At 44.5% G+C, this 15,255-nt stretch overlaps 1 protein-coding gene across 1 annotated transcript in view; it reads right to left on the reverse strand.

Moving 5' to 3' along the window:
• FBXO32 (F-box protein 32) overlaps positions 1 to 13,560 on the reverse strand; it is a 32,616-nt gene extending 19,056 nt beyond the window's left edge. Inside the window, exons 1-4 of the mRNA XM_063080145.1 lie at positions 12,990 to 13,560; positions 7,015 to 7,127; positions 6,105 to 6,154; positions 4,815 to 4,907 (exon numbers count right to left, since the gene is read on the reverse strand). Of these exons, the coding sequence (XP_062936215.1) occupies positions 4,815 to 4,907; positions 6,105 to 6,154; positions 7,015 to 7,127; positions 12,990 to 13,105 (372 nt within the window). The 5' untranslated portion in view covers positions 13,106 to 13,560. The remainder of the gene's footprint in view (positions 1 to 4,814; positions 4,908 to 6,104; positions 6,155 to 7,014; positions 7,128 to 12,989) is intronic.
• Positions 13,561 to 15,255: the final 1,695 nt, after the last annotated feature.

Genomic DNA, 15,255 nt, shown 5'->3' on the forward strand with positions numbered 1-15,255 from the left:
AACAATTATTTTTTTGTAAATGTCCAGATAGTAAATATATTTTAGGCTTATAGGCCACAAGGTCTCTCTTGTTCAGCTCTGAACCCAGCTCCAGTGTTTAGCCCGAAAACAGCCCTAGACAACATACCTAATAAATGAGTGTAGCTGTGTTCCAATAAAATTTTATTTATGGAAACTGAAATTTGAGTTGCATATAATTTTCATGTGCCATGAAATATTATACTTCTTTCAATTTTTTTAAAACATTGGAAAAAATGTACAAACTATTGTTAACTAGTGGTCCATACAAAAACAGGTGCTAAGCTGTATTGGCCTAAGGGCCAGTCATTTGCTGATCCCTGCTGCAGACCTTAAAGGTTGTATCTATTTCATCTTTCTATTTCCCTCACTGTCTAGTGGCAGGATCTGGTGAAAATAATACAGATTTTGGAGTAATATGAGTCTGAATTCAAGTTCCAGCTCTACTTTACATTGTATTCAGCAGGAACAGATACTTAATAACTGTTGGTTCCACGCCCCTTTTAAGCATATTTTTTATTGGTACTGTTCAGTTTTTATCTTAATTCCATCTTATCCCCACAATGCAGTTTTCTCAAGTGAGTCAGTAAGGAACAGCGGTAGTTGTTTGGGTACATGTTGGTGTTTTCTGTCATTGAGCCTGATTGGGGAGAATGTAAGGATTTAAAAAATGTACAACCATCCTAAGCACCTCAGAAGTCCCCCCTGCAAATGGGCAAGTCTTCGCCCCAACTGTATCTGGACTATGAATTGAGACCTCAGGTCTTAATTACCCATGAAAGATGGCTGCATGAGCTTAAATCCTATTTCCTTCCTGAAAAATAGGTCACTTACTGTATGTCCTCAAATGGCTACAAGAGAGGAGCTCAAATGTTCTCAATCACAAAGAAATGATAATTTTTTGCAATAATGAGTTTGCTAACTACCCTGATTTGATCATAACACATTGTATACAAGTATTGAAATATAACTCTGTACCCCATAAATATGTACAATAAATACATTTCAATTAAAAAATAAATTTCTTTAAAAAAGTAAAAGTCACAATGCATTTTGAAATTTATGTAACATTTTCACCTGCATCACCTTTATTTTGCCATCACATTTTTTCATTATCACAAAATGCTTTGGGATAGCTATGATTATCCTAGTTTTACAGTTTTGAGAGGTAGAGTGGTTGACTTGCAGAAGGTACCACAGCTAAGTTTCGAACTTTGAGCCAGAATGTGGGAGGCATATCCTCTTTCCATCATTGAAGTCCAGATGGACCACAGTACATGCCCCAGAAATCATATCTGAAATTTAATGCCTCAGCGTGTCTTGTTTAAAAATGCATTATGCAAAAATATAACATTTGGGGTCCAGAGTAGTTTCTGAGCTGGTTTGCAAACTTGAAAACTCACTGGGATCACCCAGAAGACATTTTAGAATTAGCAGTGCCTGGGGACCACCTTCAACTGGTTAAATCAGAAGCTCTAGAGATGGGCTTCTGTAGTCTAACAAGCTCCGTAGGTGAATATAATGTGCAGCCAAGCTGAGAGCCACTGGGCCATGGTAGGCTCATTTCAGAGAGCTGTGAATGAGTAGTTGTCTCTGAAACTTTCTCCTGGCTGACTTGCTGCTGGAGACCCACTTTATCCTCTGGCCTATATCCGGGTTAGTCAGCACTTGCCTGCATCTTCATGATTACAAACTTCCAACCCCACCAATGGCTCAGCCCCTGGAATCCTTTCTAGTTTCCCAGGGGAATTTCCAAAATGTGTTGGTCTTGAGGTATAAGGTAAACTATTTTTTTAAATGGCCTTCCCACAAATATGTAAGTTGCTGCCTCTGAAGATTTTAAATCATCTTTAAAACACATAGCTGGGCTGGTAGGTTAGCTCAGTTGGTTAGAGTGTTGGGTTGATAACACCAAGGTCAAGGGTTCAGATCCCTGTACTGGCCAGCTGTCGCCTTTGATCCCCCAAAAGACCCACAAAAAACCAAACAAACAAGAATACCTACTAAAGTTGTATTTAAGCCATGTAGGGAGGAAGCAGGAACAGCGAGTGAAGCTTAAAGCCAATTACAATCACATATTAATGCTATGTAAAAGCCTTTCCAATTTATAGTAAAAAATTTTCTTATTCCAAAAATTTCATGAAATTTTCATTCCAACTAATACAAATAATAACATTGAGATAGCAGTGTTGGCCATCTCTTTTATTACCTCTGCGTGTCCCTGTTTTGGAAGATGACAGTCAGCATGAACATAACAAATTTTTTAAAAATGTACTTTGGCTTTAAAGGCTTTACACTTATTGTTGTTTCCCCCCCCCCCCCAAATGACATTAAAATTGGTTTAGCTCCTTGGTGAAACCAAGCAATCACTGTAGCATTAAAACTCCATTAGGTCAAAGTCGTAAGATGGGGGTAATATACTGGAAAGCTACTTTGCAGAGTTGGTTTAAGGATAAGACGAACATATGAGAAGTATATTGAGTTCCTAAGAAGAAAAACCTCAAAACATGGTGCCTATCATTAAATGTTTTAAGTTCTTTATAAAAATAACATATTATTTCTCAAATTATAGAGCACTCTAACAGTGAAGGGGAAAAAAGGATGTTCTTTCCAAAACAAAAATATTTTTCCACTATTTCTGAACCTAAACTTTGAAATCATTCAGCAGTTTCTTTGACTTTAAGATTATTTAAGAGAAAGTGCTCATGATACATTTTACAATTAGTATCAGACACAAGGTCTGTGTGGTGAGTCTTATCAAGTGCCAGATTCCCTAGTTAGTTATTTTTAAGTAGAAAGACATTTCTATCAACGAAATTGAAAAGGTTTTCTATCAACTAAATTGAAAATTTATGGGGAATCAATAATAGTTTCAGTAAGTAGGTAATTATAAATAGTGGTAGTTGACTTTCCATAGTGGATTCTAGTCTGCAAAGTACTTCCATATATAATGTATCACTGAGTTTCACAGCGACTCAATGAATTGAGGTAACCAACTCTTTCAGAGGTGGAAACCAAGATGTAGAGAGGCTGGAACAGCTTGAAAGTATTAGAGCTAGCGTCTGACTCAGGCCATTTTACTTTAAATCCTCCACTAATGTAGAACTTGCTGTAACAGTTAAAGGTGTGGACTCTAAGACTGCCCAGGTTTGAAATCCTGATTTTGTCACTTATGAAGCTTTGTGACTTTGGACAAGTCATTCTACCTTGCTGAACTGCCATTTGTTTAAACAGAGATAATAAATGTTCTTATAATTCCTCGGGTTATTGAAAGGAGGAAAAGTGAAATGCATATAATTGTGTGAAATAGATTTTCACTATTATGATCCTTGTTCCTTCATTTTATTTTACTTTCTGTGAAAGAAAAAGTAGGTGGGAAGAAAAACCATCTAAAAACTGACCACTTTGATTATCAGCCTGTAACAAGACATCAGATCTTCCTCTACGTCTTCCAACTATGTCTTCGTCTAACATGCAGGAGATGGAAACTATTCATATTCTTAGCAACAAAAGTTTCCAGATCTTCCGTGGCCCATTTCCAACCAGCTTGGGCTAGTTTGTGGGCACTAGGAGGATGAGGTGGTGACCTCCTTAGACTGGCAGAGTCACACTGAATGACATGAACATCTCACCTGAGAACATCTCTTATTTTTATTCCTTTTGGGTGGAATAAGGGCTTGGCTGAAGAGTGGGAAGATCTGTTCATGTGGTCATGTGCTCAGCTCAGAGCTTCTAACCTGCTTCTTGCAGGCCTGGGTTTTTATCAGGTCAGTTTGGACGGCCATGCCTGCATCTGTCCAGATGACAGGTGAATGATCCAGGCCTCAAGGGGGCTTGAATGTCATCGCTCTGGCTGTGCTTTTGCAATCATCTGACTCAGGGACATGGCACTGAGAAGCCCAACAACCCAGGAAAAAGAAAATAAAAACCAAACCAACCAACACCCACAGGGAGAAAATTCCCTCCTCCTTTGGATCCTAAAACCCAAACAGCTGCTACCTCCCAGGCTGAACCACTGACAAAAATATACAAGGGAGCTTTGGGGGAAAAACAATAACAATAAACCAATTAAGAAGAATCAGTGACCTGAAAGTCATGGCTAAACTTATTTGCTTTACTACTTCCATCATTAATATTTGGCTAAAACTCATTACTTTTTTTTTTTTTTTTTTTTCAAAATAAGGTCTAAAATGGAAAGCAACCCAAAAAGGCAGTTTCAAGCTTTGGGTAGATATAGGACTGAATATTGTTATCACAGCGGGTGGAGGTGGAAGGCAGTCCCGGGAAGGAAACATGGAGGTGCTTTGAGCTCATCCAGTTTTGTGACCAAAAACGCCTTGGGGTCACCCAGAGCCAGCTGAAGCGGGACAACGAAACAGTCAGAGGTGCAGAGGTTTGTAAAACAAGCCAAAGTGCTTTAGCACTTGCTTCCCAGTTCCCGAGCTAATGCTGCGGTCAGGGCCTGTGCTGCCTGCAATGTGTTCCCAGTTATCCACAGGGTGGGCTTGGAAGGGGCTGGGAGTGAAATTTCACTTGAGGGGACTGATTCACTCACTGACTGACTCCCTGAGGTGTTATGGCGGTCCCTGTCTGTCGGGGCCAATCTCAGGGACATCCTAACAGGATCCACCTGAGATCTTGAAGTACGCTGAGAAAGAGGGAGGTTGACAAGTCTGTTACCTGCTTGCCTCAAAATCCTCAGATGTTACTTTTTTGGGAAACTACTTCAGGACAACCAGAAGAGATGATTCAACTTGAGAGAAAGAGGGATAAACCTTTGGGTTTTTGAGACTTACCCGTACTACATAGTTAAATCTTCTCGAATCTAGAATGGCTGTTGAGAAGTCCAGTCTGTTGAAAGCTTCCCCCAAAGTGCAGTATCCATGGCGCTGAATGTGAAAACAGAGGTGCAGAGGTTACTCCTGCCATGCAGAGGTCACTCTCTAGAATAATCCAATTGGACTCTACTGAACAAGCTTGTTGCCCGTCTTAGGTAACCTGGGGCCATTGGCTTCTTTCCTGTGCCCATAAATCCTTATGAGCCACCAAGATGGGGAACACAGCTGGCAACTGCCTAAGTCAGTGACTCATATGTTAAACACCACTTTTTGTGACTTGTACCATCTGGGCCCTTGCTCTCTGCATACACTACTCTGGGGAAATCATAAGTAGTTGCTTATCAAGGAAATACTGGGAGCTGGATAGATGATGTGGGAGATCATGGTGGTTGGTGACTGTAACATACTCCTGGAGGAGAATCAGATTGACCTGTGACAACTGTCACCACATCGCCTTGTATTGATAGTGCTTTTTTTCTCATTGTGATCATCAAAAGCATTTTTAAAGTTTCGTGAGAAAGCAAAGGAAGATTTGATCTTATACCTATGAAAGCCCAAGGAATTGGGAATGTGGAGCCCTGGCTCATAGTCCCAGCTCTGCTCCAAGTTCCTGGGTGGTCTCGGGTGCATCACTGACCCTCTCTGGACCTCAAACCACAAAAGGAACTAGATGTTCTCTGAAGTTCTTGACAGCGATAGAAATTACATCTATCATTCTGCCTTGTATGCTAGTTATCTGAGCAAATGCCTGCGCAGAAAGAAAATGTACAAAAAAAGGTTTTATAAGTGCCATACGATTGTAGTCATTATAATGTCCCCTCCGACATCTGTCCCAGCATCTTGCATTAAGCAGGCACTGAAAACTTCTGCTATATTTAGTGATTGACCCTGCCTGGGCTAAAACTTAACCAAGTTGAAGAGATCCTAGAATAAGAGGAAGGTACTGTTCTTAGGCAAAATCCAGGACTTTATAATAACATGATTGAGATGGGCATATTAATCTTTATAAAGCACTTTTACATACATAATCTCACTGAGTGATTGGGGTATCCAACTAGTGACACTTCATCTCTCTTTCTCTGTAGTCCCAGGCTCTGATGGCTGGCTGGTTGGTAGCTGCTAGCCACCACCACCCACACCCAAGAAGATAGTTACGATTTGAAGTAATATTGTTGCCCAATTTCCCCCACCCTACCAAGGAGGTATAAGGCTAAGTGTTAACTGTTTAGTAAATGAATGGAAGCTTACCTCCTTAGTACTTCCTTTGTGAACATAGATCCATTTTTCTTGGTGGAAATCTACAGAGATAAAAAATATAAATGGCTTTAAAATTTGTAACATGCCTACAATTTTAAACATGCTTCTTTTTCATTTATTTCACAGTTTGAAAAGTTTTGACAAAAAATACAAAGACTCTACTGGTAATCTAAGAGGATGCAAATGCTTAACTTCTACAGTGTATAAGTACTGGAGTTATAATTTGCTTTATCTAAAGCACTCCAAATCTTCGATAGATACCAAAGCTCCAAGTTAAAAAATCTACTACCCAAGTACAAGTTTGTTTTAAATGCCAAACCTAAAACTTATGCAAGCCCATAGAAAGTAGAAATAGAATGGATAACATGAGGAAACTATATAGTACAGATGGATTAATCTAAAATAATCTGTAATTCATGCTTATTAATAGAACTTCATATTCTTGGCTAATACATACAGCCTCTAGAAATGTTTACATTATTTATAAAAGGGAAGGGGGGAAACAAATCTATTTTCAAAGCCTCAAAACAAAGTTCAAAATAAAAGCTCATACTGGAATTGATTCAGCTGATCCTGTCATTGTAAAACTATGTTACCTAGGAGAAATACAAGTGACAAGCAGGAAAAAAAAAAAAAAAAAAAAAACCCCAAAAACAAAAAACAAACACTCCAACTAGCAAATGACTTATAAACAAGGTTATAAAGAACATGTTAATCTTGCTTGTAAAATTCACAGCCAGGTTTCTGCCTGCAAAGATCAGTAACCTTTGCCAGTGACACAGTAAACATTAAGGCAGATGTCTAACACGGAAAGAGTGTCCCCTGCCCCCCCATCCCCCCATGATCCAACTATAACTATCTCCAAACAGCTTTCTTCTTAAGTTCAAAACCAGTGGCTTACAATGAGTTTTGGTTTTGCTGTTCAGCATGTCCTTTTTTCTCTTCTTGGCTGCAACATCATAGTTCAGGCTGTTGAAAAGATTCTCCTTATTGTATACCTCCTTGTTGCAGTAACTACCAATAACAGAAGACAAGAGAGGGTGAGATGTAACAGCTATATTTTAATCTGAGCTGTTTCTATAAATAACTTATGGGTTATAAAACACACAAACACACATGCTTCTCAGACAAAATACAACAATAAAATAACCACTCAAAAGAAGTCTATATAGGTTTCTCTCTTCCAGGAGGAAATATTGTCACATCTGTGTGGAAGGCAGGGATGGGGATTTCTACTTCTTTTGAATTTCCTAACAGTGCCTGCTATTGTAATTTGATATACAATACTAGACTCTTTAAGAGCAAAACTGGGTACTACAATATTACTTTAAGCAAAATGATAAGGGGGGAGGGGTGATTACTGTTATCACTGTAATACAGGATGCCTTCATTTTGCAGAAGCATCCACACCAAGCTGCTGCTTTTTTTTTTTTTTTTTTAAAAAAAAACAGCTTTATTGAGATATAATTCACATACTATGCAATTCACTCATTTAAAGTGTATCCAAGCTTCTTTTAACTAGCATGCTCCTATCGTATCTGTAAAACATGATCACATTAACAAAAATCTGACTTAAAAACTTCAGTTCTAGGAGTCGTTTAGTGTGTTTATGCTATTTGTTTAGGTTTTAGGTAGTTCCTTGACTAACAAACACTAAGCATCATGCTTTGAGGTGAAGGCCTTGGTCCTAACTGAAACCAGGTAAATTAATAATTAATAAATTTATAAGCGCTGAAAAGACATTGAATGTACCTGTCCAATTCATAGGTCCTTGAAGGATGGGCAGGTTCAAGTTGGGCCAGGTGCATATTTCCCTCAGTAGGCTGAGCTATAATTTGGGGGCTGATGGCTGATGAGTTCTATTCTAGCTTACAATGTAACTCCAAAGTAAATCTCTGAATAGTTTCCATAGAAAGGATGCAGGAGAAATATTGAGGTATAATGAGAAGATAGTTCCCCACCTTCCTCAACCCCCATGAGGTACATAAGGCACGGTTTATAGTGCCAACTGGTAAAACATAAATTAGGGGGCTTTTGCTGCACCACCAATATATTAGATTCCTTTAACTTTCCGAGTTCCTCTGCTGAATTTAAAATGTCATTTGGTTTATATCTTTTCTTGGACACACGTCTGTTGGGTTAAATGAGGTACACCTGCAATTCTGTATTCCATTCGCATTGTGTAAATGGTAGAAGAAAAAAGAGGGTTTGAAACAGTTTCCAGTATCCTTTTGTTACAAGTCTCTCAAGTAACACTTCAATTAGTATAGTATCTTGCTAAAATGCTTACATGTGATATCAGCAACAAAATACTCAGTGTTGCTTTTCCAGACCCATGGGGATAAACTTAATGGATAATCAATTATTTGTTATTCTTCCTTCAAAGATCATGATTATTCCTGAGTTTCTTAATATCTTTAGCCTGCTCCTTTTCCTTCATGGAAACTTAATCTTTTTAGGTTTCAGAGAGAGCACTACAGAAATGTCTTCTCTCAGAGGCATTTTCTTAAGCAAGCCAAGGGGAATGTTTATGGCCAGGCTTTGTGTCACACGCGAGTGTGTTTGTCTACTTGCATGACTACAGGGGTACAAAATTACTGACTAGTCCAGTATCTGCTCCAAGGTCAGCAGGAAGAGAAGGGTGGAACAAAGACAGAACCCCAAGTCCCTGAGGCTAACTGAAGAAATTTCAAGCAAAGTTGAGGAAAAGAGAAAAAGATGGAAGGCCACTTGAGTGAGTGGTCCATGGTGTACCAAAGCCAAGAACAGCTTTAGAAAGAGAGCTCGAACACTCTGTGTGCAAACATATCACAGGAAGGCTTTTTAAAGCAAGCACCTTCCCCCAGACAACAAAAATCTGCAGTATATATTACACATCGAGTATAAAGAACCATAAAATGAAGCATCTTATTCTCAATCACTAGGTTCAGCAGAAAATTTTCAGACCTTCAGCCATAGATTATGACTATTCCTTAGAAATGTAAAATGTTTATATTTCATCTTATTCTTTTCTAACTGAAAACATCCTTCAAAAAAGTTTGAGCACTTGCTTTCTTCACAGAAGCTACAATAACCTGCTTTAAGCCCAAGTGACTCATTTCAAAAGCTAGTTTAAGCAGAATTTTACCTAATTGATGATGCTCTCTCACTGTAGAATGTAGACAAGTTTGAACCAAAGAAACCTTATACTTCTCATTTGGTATTAGGTTTTGGATTCCAGAGGTAGGGCCTGGAAGAAAGAGCTATGGGGTTTATTTGTTTTGCCTGCTTATATGTTTTCTTTTAAGCAATAATATATTCAGTTAGAGGCTATTTTGAGAGCTCAATTATGCCCATTTCAAGGAAATGCAAAGCCAATGGAAAATTACAACTGAAGTTTTTAACAAGAAAAACCACCACCATTTAGGAATGGCAACATTTAATTTTACCATCTCAATGAGGCTGCTTTCCTCACTAAATTCAGTAATAGGCAGCAAGTTGCTATTTTGCAGTCAGTTCTTACTAATCTTGATTTTTATAGGCACAGGCCTAGAATAAGAAAAGGACTCTGCACCCCCCATCAGCCTCAAACGACCGTCAAACACATGCCAAGATACTTTAAGACAACTTTAGAAAAGATGAAAGGATTTCAAAGTAGACCTCAAATAAGACCATTCTGGCAGCAAAGGAGGAAAAGAAAAACAAAAACAAAAACAAAAAACCCTCAATTTCTCATTTCATTTGCAATAAAAACCATTTAAGAAAGCCATGACCTGACCCAAAGGCCATAGTTGTAGTTATATAGACTTGATTAAGGCAGTGAGATTGCTATGCTAATTTGCTCTCACGCATATCCAGATTGCCAAACCCACAAGGCTAGTACCTGGATTATGCTGGTAAGACAGCCTAGTGTATAAAACTCTTAGAACAGTGCCTTGTACACAGTGAACACTCATAAAATCTTAACTATTATTTTTATCTAGGGCACCAAGGTAAACTTCCCTCTTCCTGGTCCAGCCTTAGTGATACAGTAAAGCATCATGTGAGTGAGTTTTCAACTGCAGAGGTGTAGGCTTGGATAAGGGTGGCCAAGGTTCGTGGAGCTTACTCACCCTGGGGTTGGGGTGGGGAGGGGGTTGTTGGTGAGGGGGGCTGTGCTGGGTGCCTCAACCACCACTTCCTCAAAGCATTCTGGGATCACCCCAATTCATGCGGAGCTCTTTCCTTAAAATTTTAATATGCCCCACCAATTTTAACACTTGCCAATCCCATTCTATCTTATATAATGTTTCAACTTTTTGAGAAGGGGCCCTATTTTAAGCTTATCTTAAATCCTCCCGTGATCTCAGTCCTGGTTACTTGGCTGTGATGGGATTTGTAACATTCTGCTGTTGGAAGAGGACAGGGTGCTGGACGGGAGAGAATAGCCAACAGAGTCCAGAATAGGTGTGCTGTGCAGACGAGCCTTGGTCAACACCACACAATAACCCCAGGCTGACAACCACCCAATGCACCCTTCATCCCTCCCTCTTGCTCTCGTTTGGGCAGCTCACACAATGGTATGTAGAATCAGAGAAGCATACCATGTCTCTGTCGTCCTCTGTTTTACAGTCTACCCCACCCTTCATTAAGGGCTTGCCTTTTGTTTTCTCGTAACAGGAGAGGCATTCAACTTCACCTCTGTAGGCAGGTGCTCAGCCCAGAGCTGACATCACAGTGCAATGTCACCGAGGTTGAAAACAGTGGGGATATTTGAGCTTATAAACCCAGCCCTCAGAAGGCCAACTGCTTTTAAGAAGTTAGCAGACTTCTCATGCTAAGTAGGGAAGGGATTGTTTGCAGTTGCTGGGAAAAAACAAAAAACAAAAAACCCCCTGCAAACAGCCAGCTGCTTTGCTAGGAGGTTACCAAAGGATTCCTAAACTCTGACTCATCATCAAAGCGCCAAAGGTGGTTACTATATTGATCACGATTTGCGGTGATGATGATGACTGTGACAGTTCCAGTGCAGACAGTGTGAAGTGGGAGGAAAGAAAGGAGACTCATGAAGGGGACAGAGGGGTGGGAAGTTACCTGATCCCAGGCTATCTAAACTTTTGTGGTAAGTTAAAACCATTTCAGATCTTCTATACTGTGGATAAAGAGGCACCACTATTTCTAAAGGAGAATGGAAACCGGTTTATCTCCTGGAGCAGATAAAGGGTAAGTATTAATAGGAACCAGAGGCTCTACATCCCGCCCCCCAGCCCAGTAGTCTGGTCCCCATTGAGGAGTATCCTACAGTTATATTCGGGTGTGCCACCGTGACACAGCTCCTCTGACCAGTACTGCACATCTGAACTCTTACACAGAAATAAAGTATCAAAACAGTAGATCACGTTTCCTAGGAACAGGGAGGAGGAAGAAATCTTCTACTCTACCCCTGCCCATTTTATTGAGGGAGAATAAGCATAATTGGTAACTCGAGTCCCTAAAAGACATAATAGTCTGGTGATAGCAGTTGGTCTTTTCATTTTTTCTGCACATAAATGATCTGATTTTCTGTAAGTAAAATTTCTTTATAGTACTCCCCTGGGAAGGTCTTAAGTATCTTGAACATAAAGGTTAATATGTTCTTGTCTCTCCTGACAGACCCCAGGATTAAATAATTTGTTTCTTTCCATTGGGAGACAAAGGAAATTTAATACATTACAAATCACAAACAAATGGGAGGCTCTGGCGGTCAAGCTGCCAAAATAACCACATTTTCTTGATAGTTTTCTTAAAATTTATTGCCAAGGCTTCATCCAAACAACCACTGGTAAATCTCAGTAAGTGGGAACCTGGCCCAGTTACAGAACTCTCCATTGAAGTCAATGTAACGGCACAGAGGCTGGTGGTTTTAACCAAAGGCTGCAGGAAAAGGCACCCAAGGGTGACCCCGGCTGCTCTGATCCCCCCTGGACCCACTTTCACCGCCCTCCTCACGTGGGCTAAATGGCGGGTCTCAGGGAGTGACTGTCGAGGTCGCGGACTGACACACTCCAGACCACCTAATTTATTGGTCGGCGCTTGTCTTACGAACGCAGCCGAGCACAGAGCTCACGGACCTGCGATTTCCCACCAGACCGACAGAGCCCAGGGGAGACCTCACACCCAGAGGCTCTCCCGGGCCAGGTGGGCTTTCCGCAGCCGACAGGCACCACTTGAAACGGGAGTGCGCTCACTATGCAGAAGACTGGTCGAAAGGGCCTCTGAGGGGACAGGTGCAAGGGCTTCGTGATCCCAGGAGCACAGGGCTGCGAGCCTCACCCCCGCCTCCCTTCCCCCCTCCGCATCTGCAGCCGCCGCTGTCGCCACCGCTCCGCAAGCGCCGCTGCCCCTTCCTGGTTACTCATCCTCCCTGCCCACTCCGTGGTCGCCTGTGTGTGGGAAGAGCCTGGAGGCGCTCCGGGCGCGACCGCGTCCAATCCGGTCACCAGACTTGTGCCCACCGCGCTTGGACGCTCTGACCCGGGCGGCGAAAGGCGCGCAGCCCGCTCGCCCGCGTCCCCGCACGCGCAAAGCGGGCGACTCCGGGGTCCTTAAGGCAGGGACCCCTAAAGTGTGTGCTTAATTTTGAGCGTTTGGGGACAAGATCGGCGATTATCATCAGATTCTCAGAGGAATCCTGGGTTCTGTAAGGAGTCGTGTCCACTTGGAGACGCTGACCTTGAACAATAAGAGAAACCCAATTCCCTGTCTCCCGTGCTCTGGCGACCTCTGCAGAATCTGGGCGACTCATCCCATCACCCTGGTCAGGGTGCCCCCTCCTCACCCTGTCCCAGCCCTGCCCGTCCCTCATTCACCTGCCCTGCGCCCCCCAGACAAGCCCGGGTCGGTTTTGCGGGCCAGGAAGTCGGTGGCAGGTCCCCTCACCTGCTGAGGTCGTTCACGAAGCTGCCGCTTCTCTCATCCAGGAAGCGCTTCCAGCCGTCGGCCGTCTTCACCCAGCTCTGCCCGGGGGACCGCCAATCCTGCCCGAGGAATGGCATGGCACCGCGAGCGGACGGGACCGACTGATAGACCGGACCGGCCTGTCGGCCTCGGGGACGCACCGCCTGGGCGGACGCTCGGGGTGCAGGGGCCTGCGAGGGGGGCAGGTGCAGGCAACCGGCGTGGAGGGCCGCGGGTCTGGGGGAGCGGAGCGGGGACCCGCGCTCGCAGAGGGCGCTGGGGAGGGTCGCACCGCGCGTCGGGCTCCCCGGAGTGCTGCGTGGCTGTCCCAGCCGCAGTATTTATCCCCGGCCGCGGGCCTCGGCTCTTTGTTGCCGGAAGAGCCGCCTGCTCTTGGCCCGGCCCCCCGGCCCCGAGGCCACGTGGCTTTGTTTATGGGCTCGGCTTGTTTTCCGAGGCGCCCGCGGTTCCCGATCCTCTCGCGGTTGCACAACCGCGCGCCGGTGGAAACTTGAACAGGCGCTGCCGGGCCGGGTCTCCCACCGCCCCTCCGGCCCTGGCACCTCCGCGCCCTCCCCGCCCCAGGGCGCAGCTGCCGCGGCCCCGGCGAGGTGCAGGGAGGAGGCCGGAGCGGCGTCTGGGTCACCGCGGGGCGGGCGTGCGGAGGACGGCCAGCCCCCCCCCCCCCCCGAGCTGTCAGAATCAAGCTCCTCGGTCAGATGAGCCCTCCGGGGGTGTCGGCCGAGCGGGGGCCGAGCACGGCGCGGCCAGGGGTCGGGCAGGGGGCGCAGCCTCCGGGCCTCTCTCACTCCGAATCCCGCTCTAAGGCCCTGGGGTCGAAGGCGGGGGCAGGAGGGGAAGCAGCGCGGCGGGGTGGGGAGGAGGGACAGCCGCCCACTCCACCCGCCCCCGAGCTGTCATTAACAAGTCCTCTCTCAGGCCTGCCTCCTGGAGCGGCTACGGAAGGGGAAGGAGAGGGAGGCCCGGGCGGCATCTGGTCCCCAAGGGGTGGGACCGGAGAGTAGGGACAGTCCCCCATCCCACCCCGAGCACCCTAAGCGAGCAGCGCCTGTGTCGGCGGCGCCTGGCCGGACACGGCGCCACCAGGGAGCAGGACAGGGGTCTACTGACTTCGTTCACTGTCCACACCTCGCTGTGGCGCGCTGGGGCAGTCCCCTCCTGCCCTTCCCCCAGTTCGGCATCCTCTCGCTGAGACCTTCCAGGGGAATATCAGGCCAGGAGTTTTGTTTTCGTCTTGGTGACAGTGAAGGGAAGGGGTCCCGGAATGCCCACCCACCAACCAAAGGAACTGCAGGGGATGCTTTCAGTGCGCAGGAGGTGCCCCGCGCGAGTGCAGGCTTAACTTATTAACCTAATCCACCTAACGCAGGGCCAACGTGGCGGGGATCCTGTTTTCCAGGTGTGGGGACCACAGGCCCAGAGAGGGGTTAAGCCGGTGACCACGTAAACAGGACCACACGGCTACTTTCTTCACAACCCTTCATACAATCTGAAAACCACCCTGTTTGCTTTCACCTTCCCCGCTCCCCCGCCCCCACCCCCCTAACAATCTACCCCTCTCTGCAGACTGCAAACTCCCTGAGAACTGGTCCGTCTTGTTCCAGCGGCATGCTAGCACCTTGCCAGGCCCAGAGTAGGCCTTCAATAGCCATTTGTTGTATGAATAAATGGATGAATCTGGGAGGCTGTGGCACCAGGTGGCTTCTTGCACTTCATCACTCTGGTTACCATGCTTTACAGCCTGATCCATGGGATTGCACAGGGTAGTAGCGACAGAGTAAAAATCACATGCTCAGAAATTAGCTTTAAACTCAATCCTTCAGTACTTCTTTCTGTGCAGCCATCAATATCTTCTCTTCCACTGACTCTGTTCAATCTTTAAGGCTCAGAGTAGGGAAAGAAACTGTGTGTGCCCTGGGAGGCTGCACACTGGACAGGGAGGGAGATGTTTTTAATAAAATCTGTTTTCAAGTAGCCAGGCTTTTCTGATTTAGGTTTCCCACCATAAATAATTTATTAGTGTAGTAGTAGTAAAAATAGCTTGTAAAAACACTGCAGAAGATCCCAAACAAATGTTAAACACTGTGATCATGCAAACAGCTGAGGTAATGTTGGGTCTGGTCTTTGTTGGAGTGAACTGATATCTGCAAGGAAGCATAATTAGGGGGTGTGATTATTAGAGATGCAGGGTAGTTGCTCAGGGTAGAAACCACAGAGGGCCAGAAGT

This window comes from Cynocephalus volans, chromosome 15 (genome assembly GCF_027409185.1).
Source record: "Cynocephalus volans isolate mCynVol1 chromosome 15, mCynVol1.pri, whole genome shotgun sequence".
Classification (NCBI taxonomy): domain Eukaryota; kingdom Metazoa; phylum Chordata; class Mammalia; order Dermoptera; family Cynocephalidae; genus Cynocephalus; species Cynocephalus volans.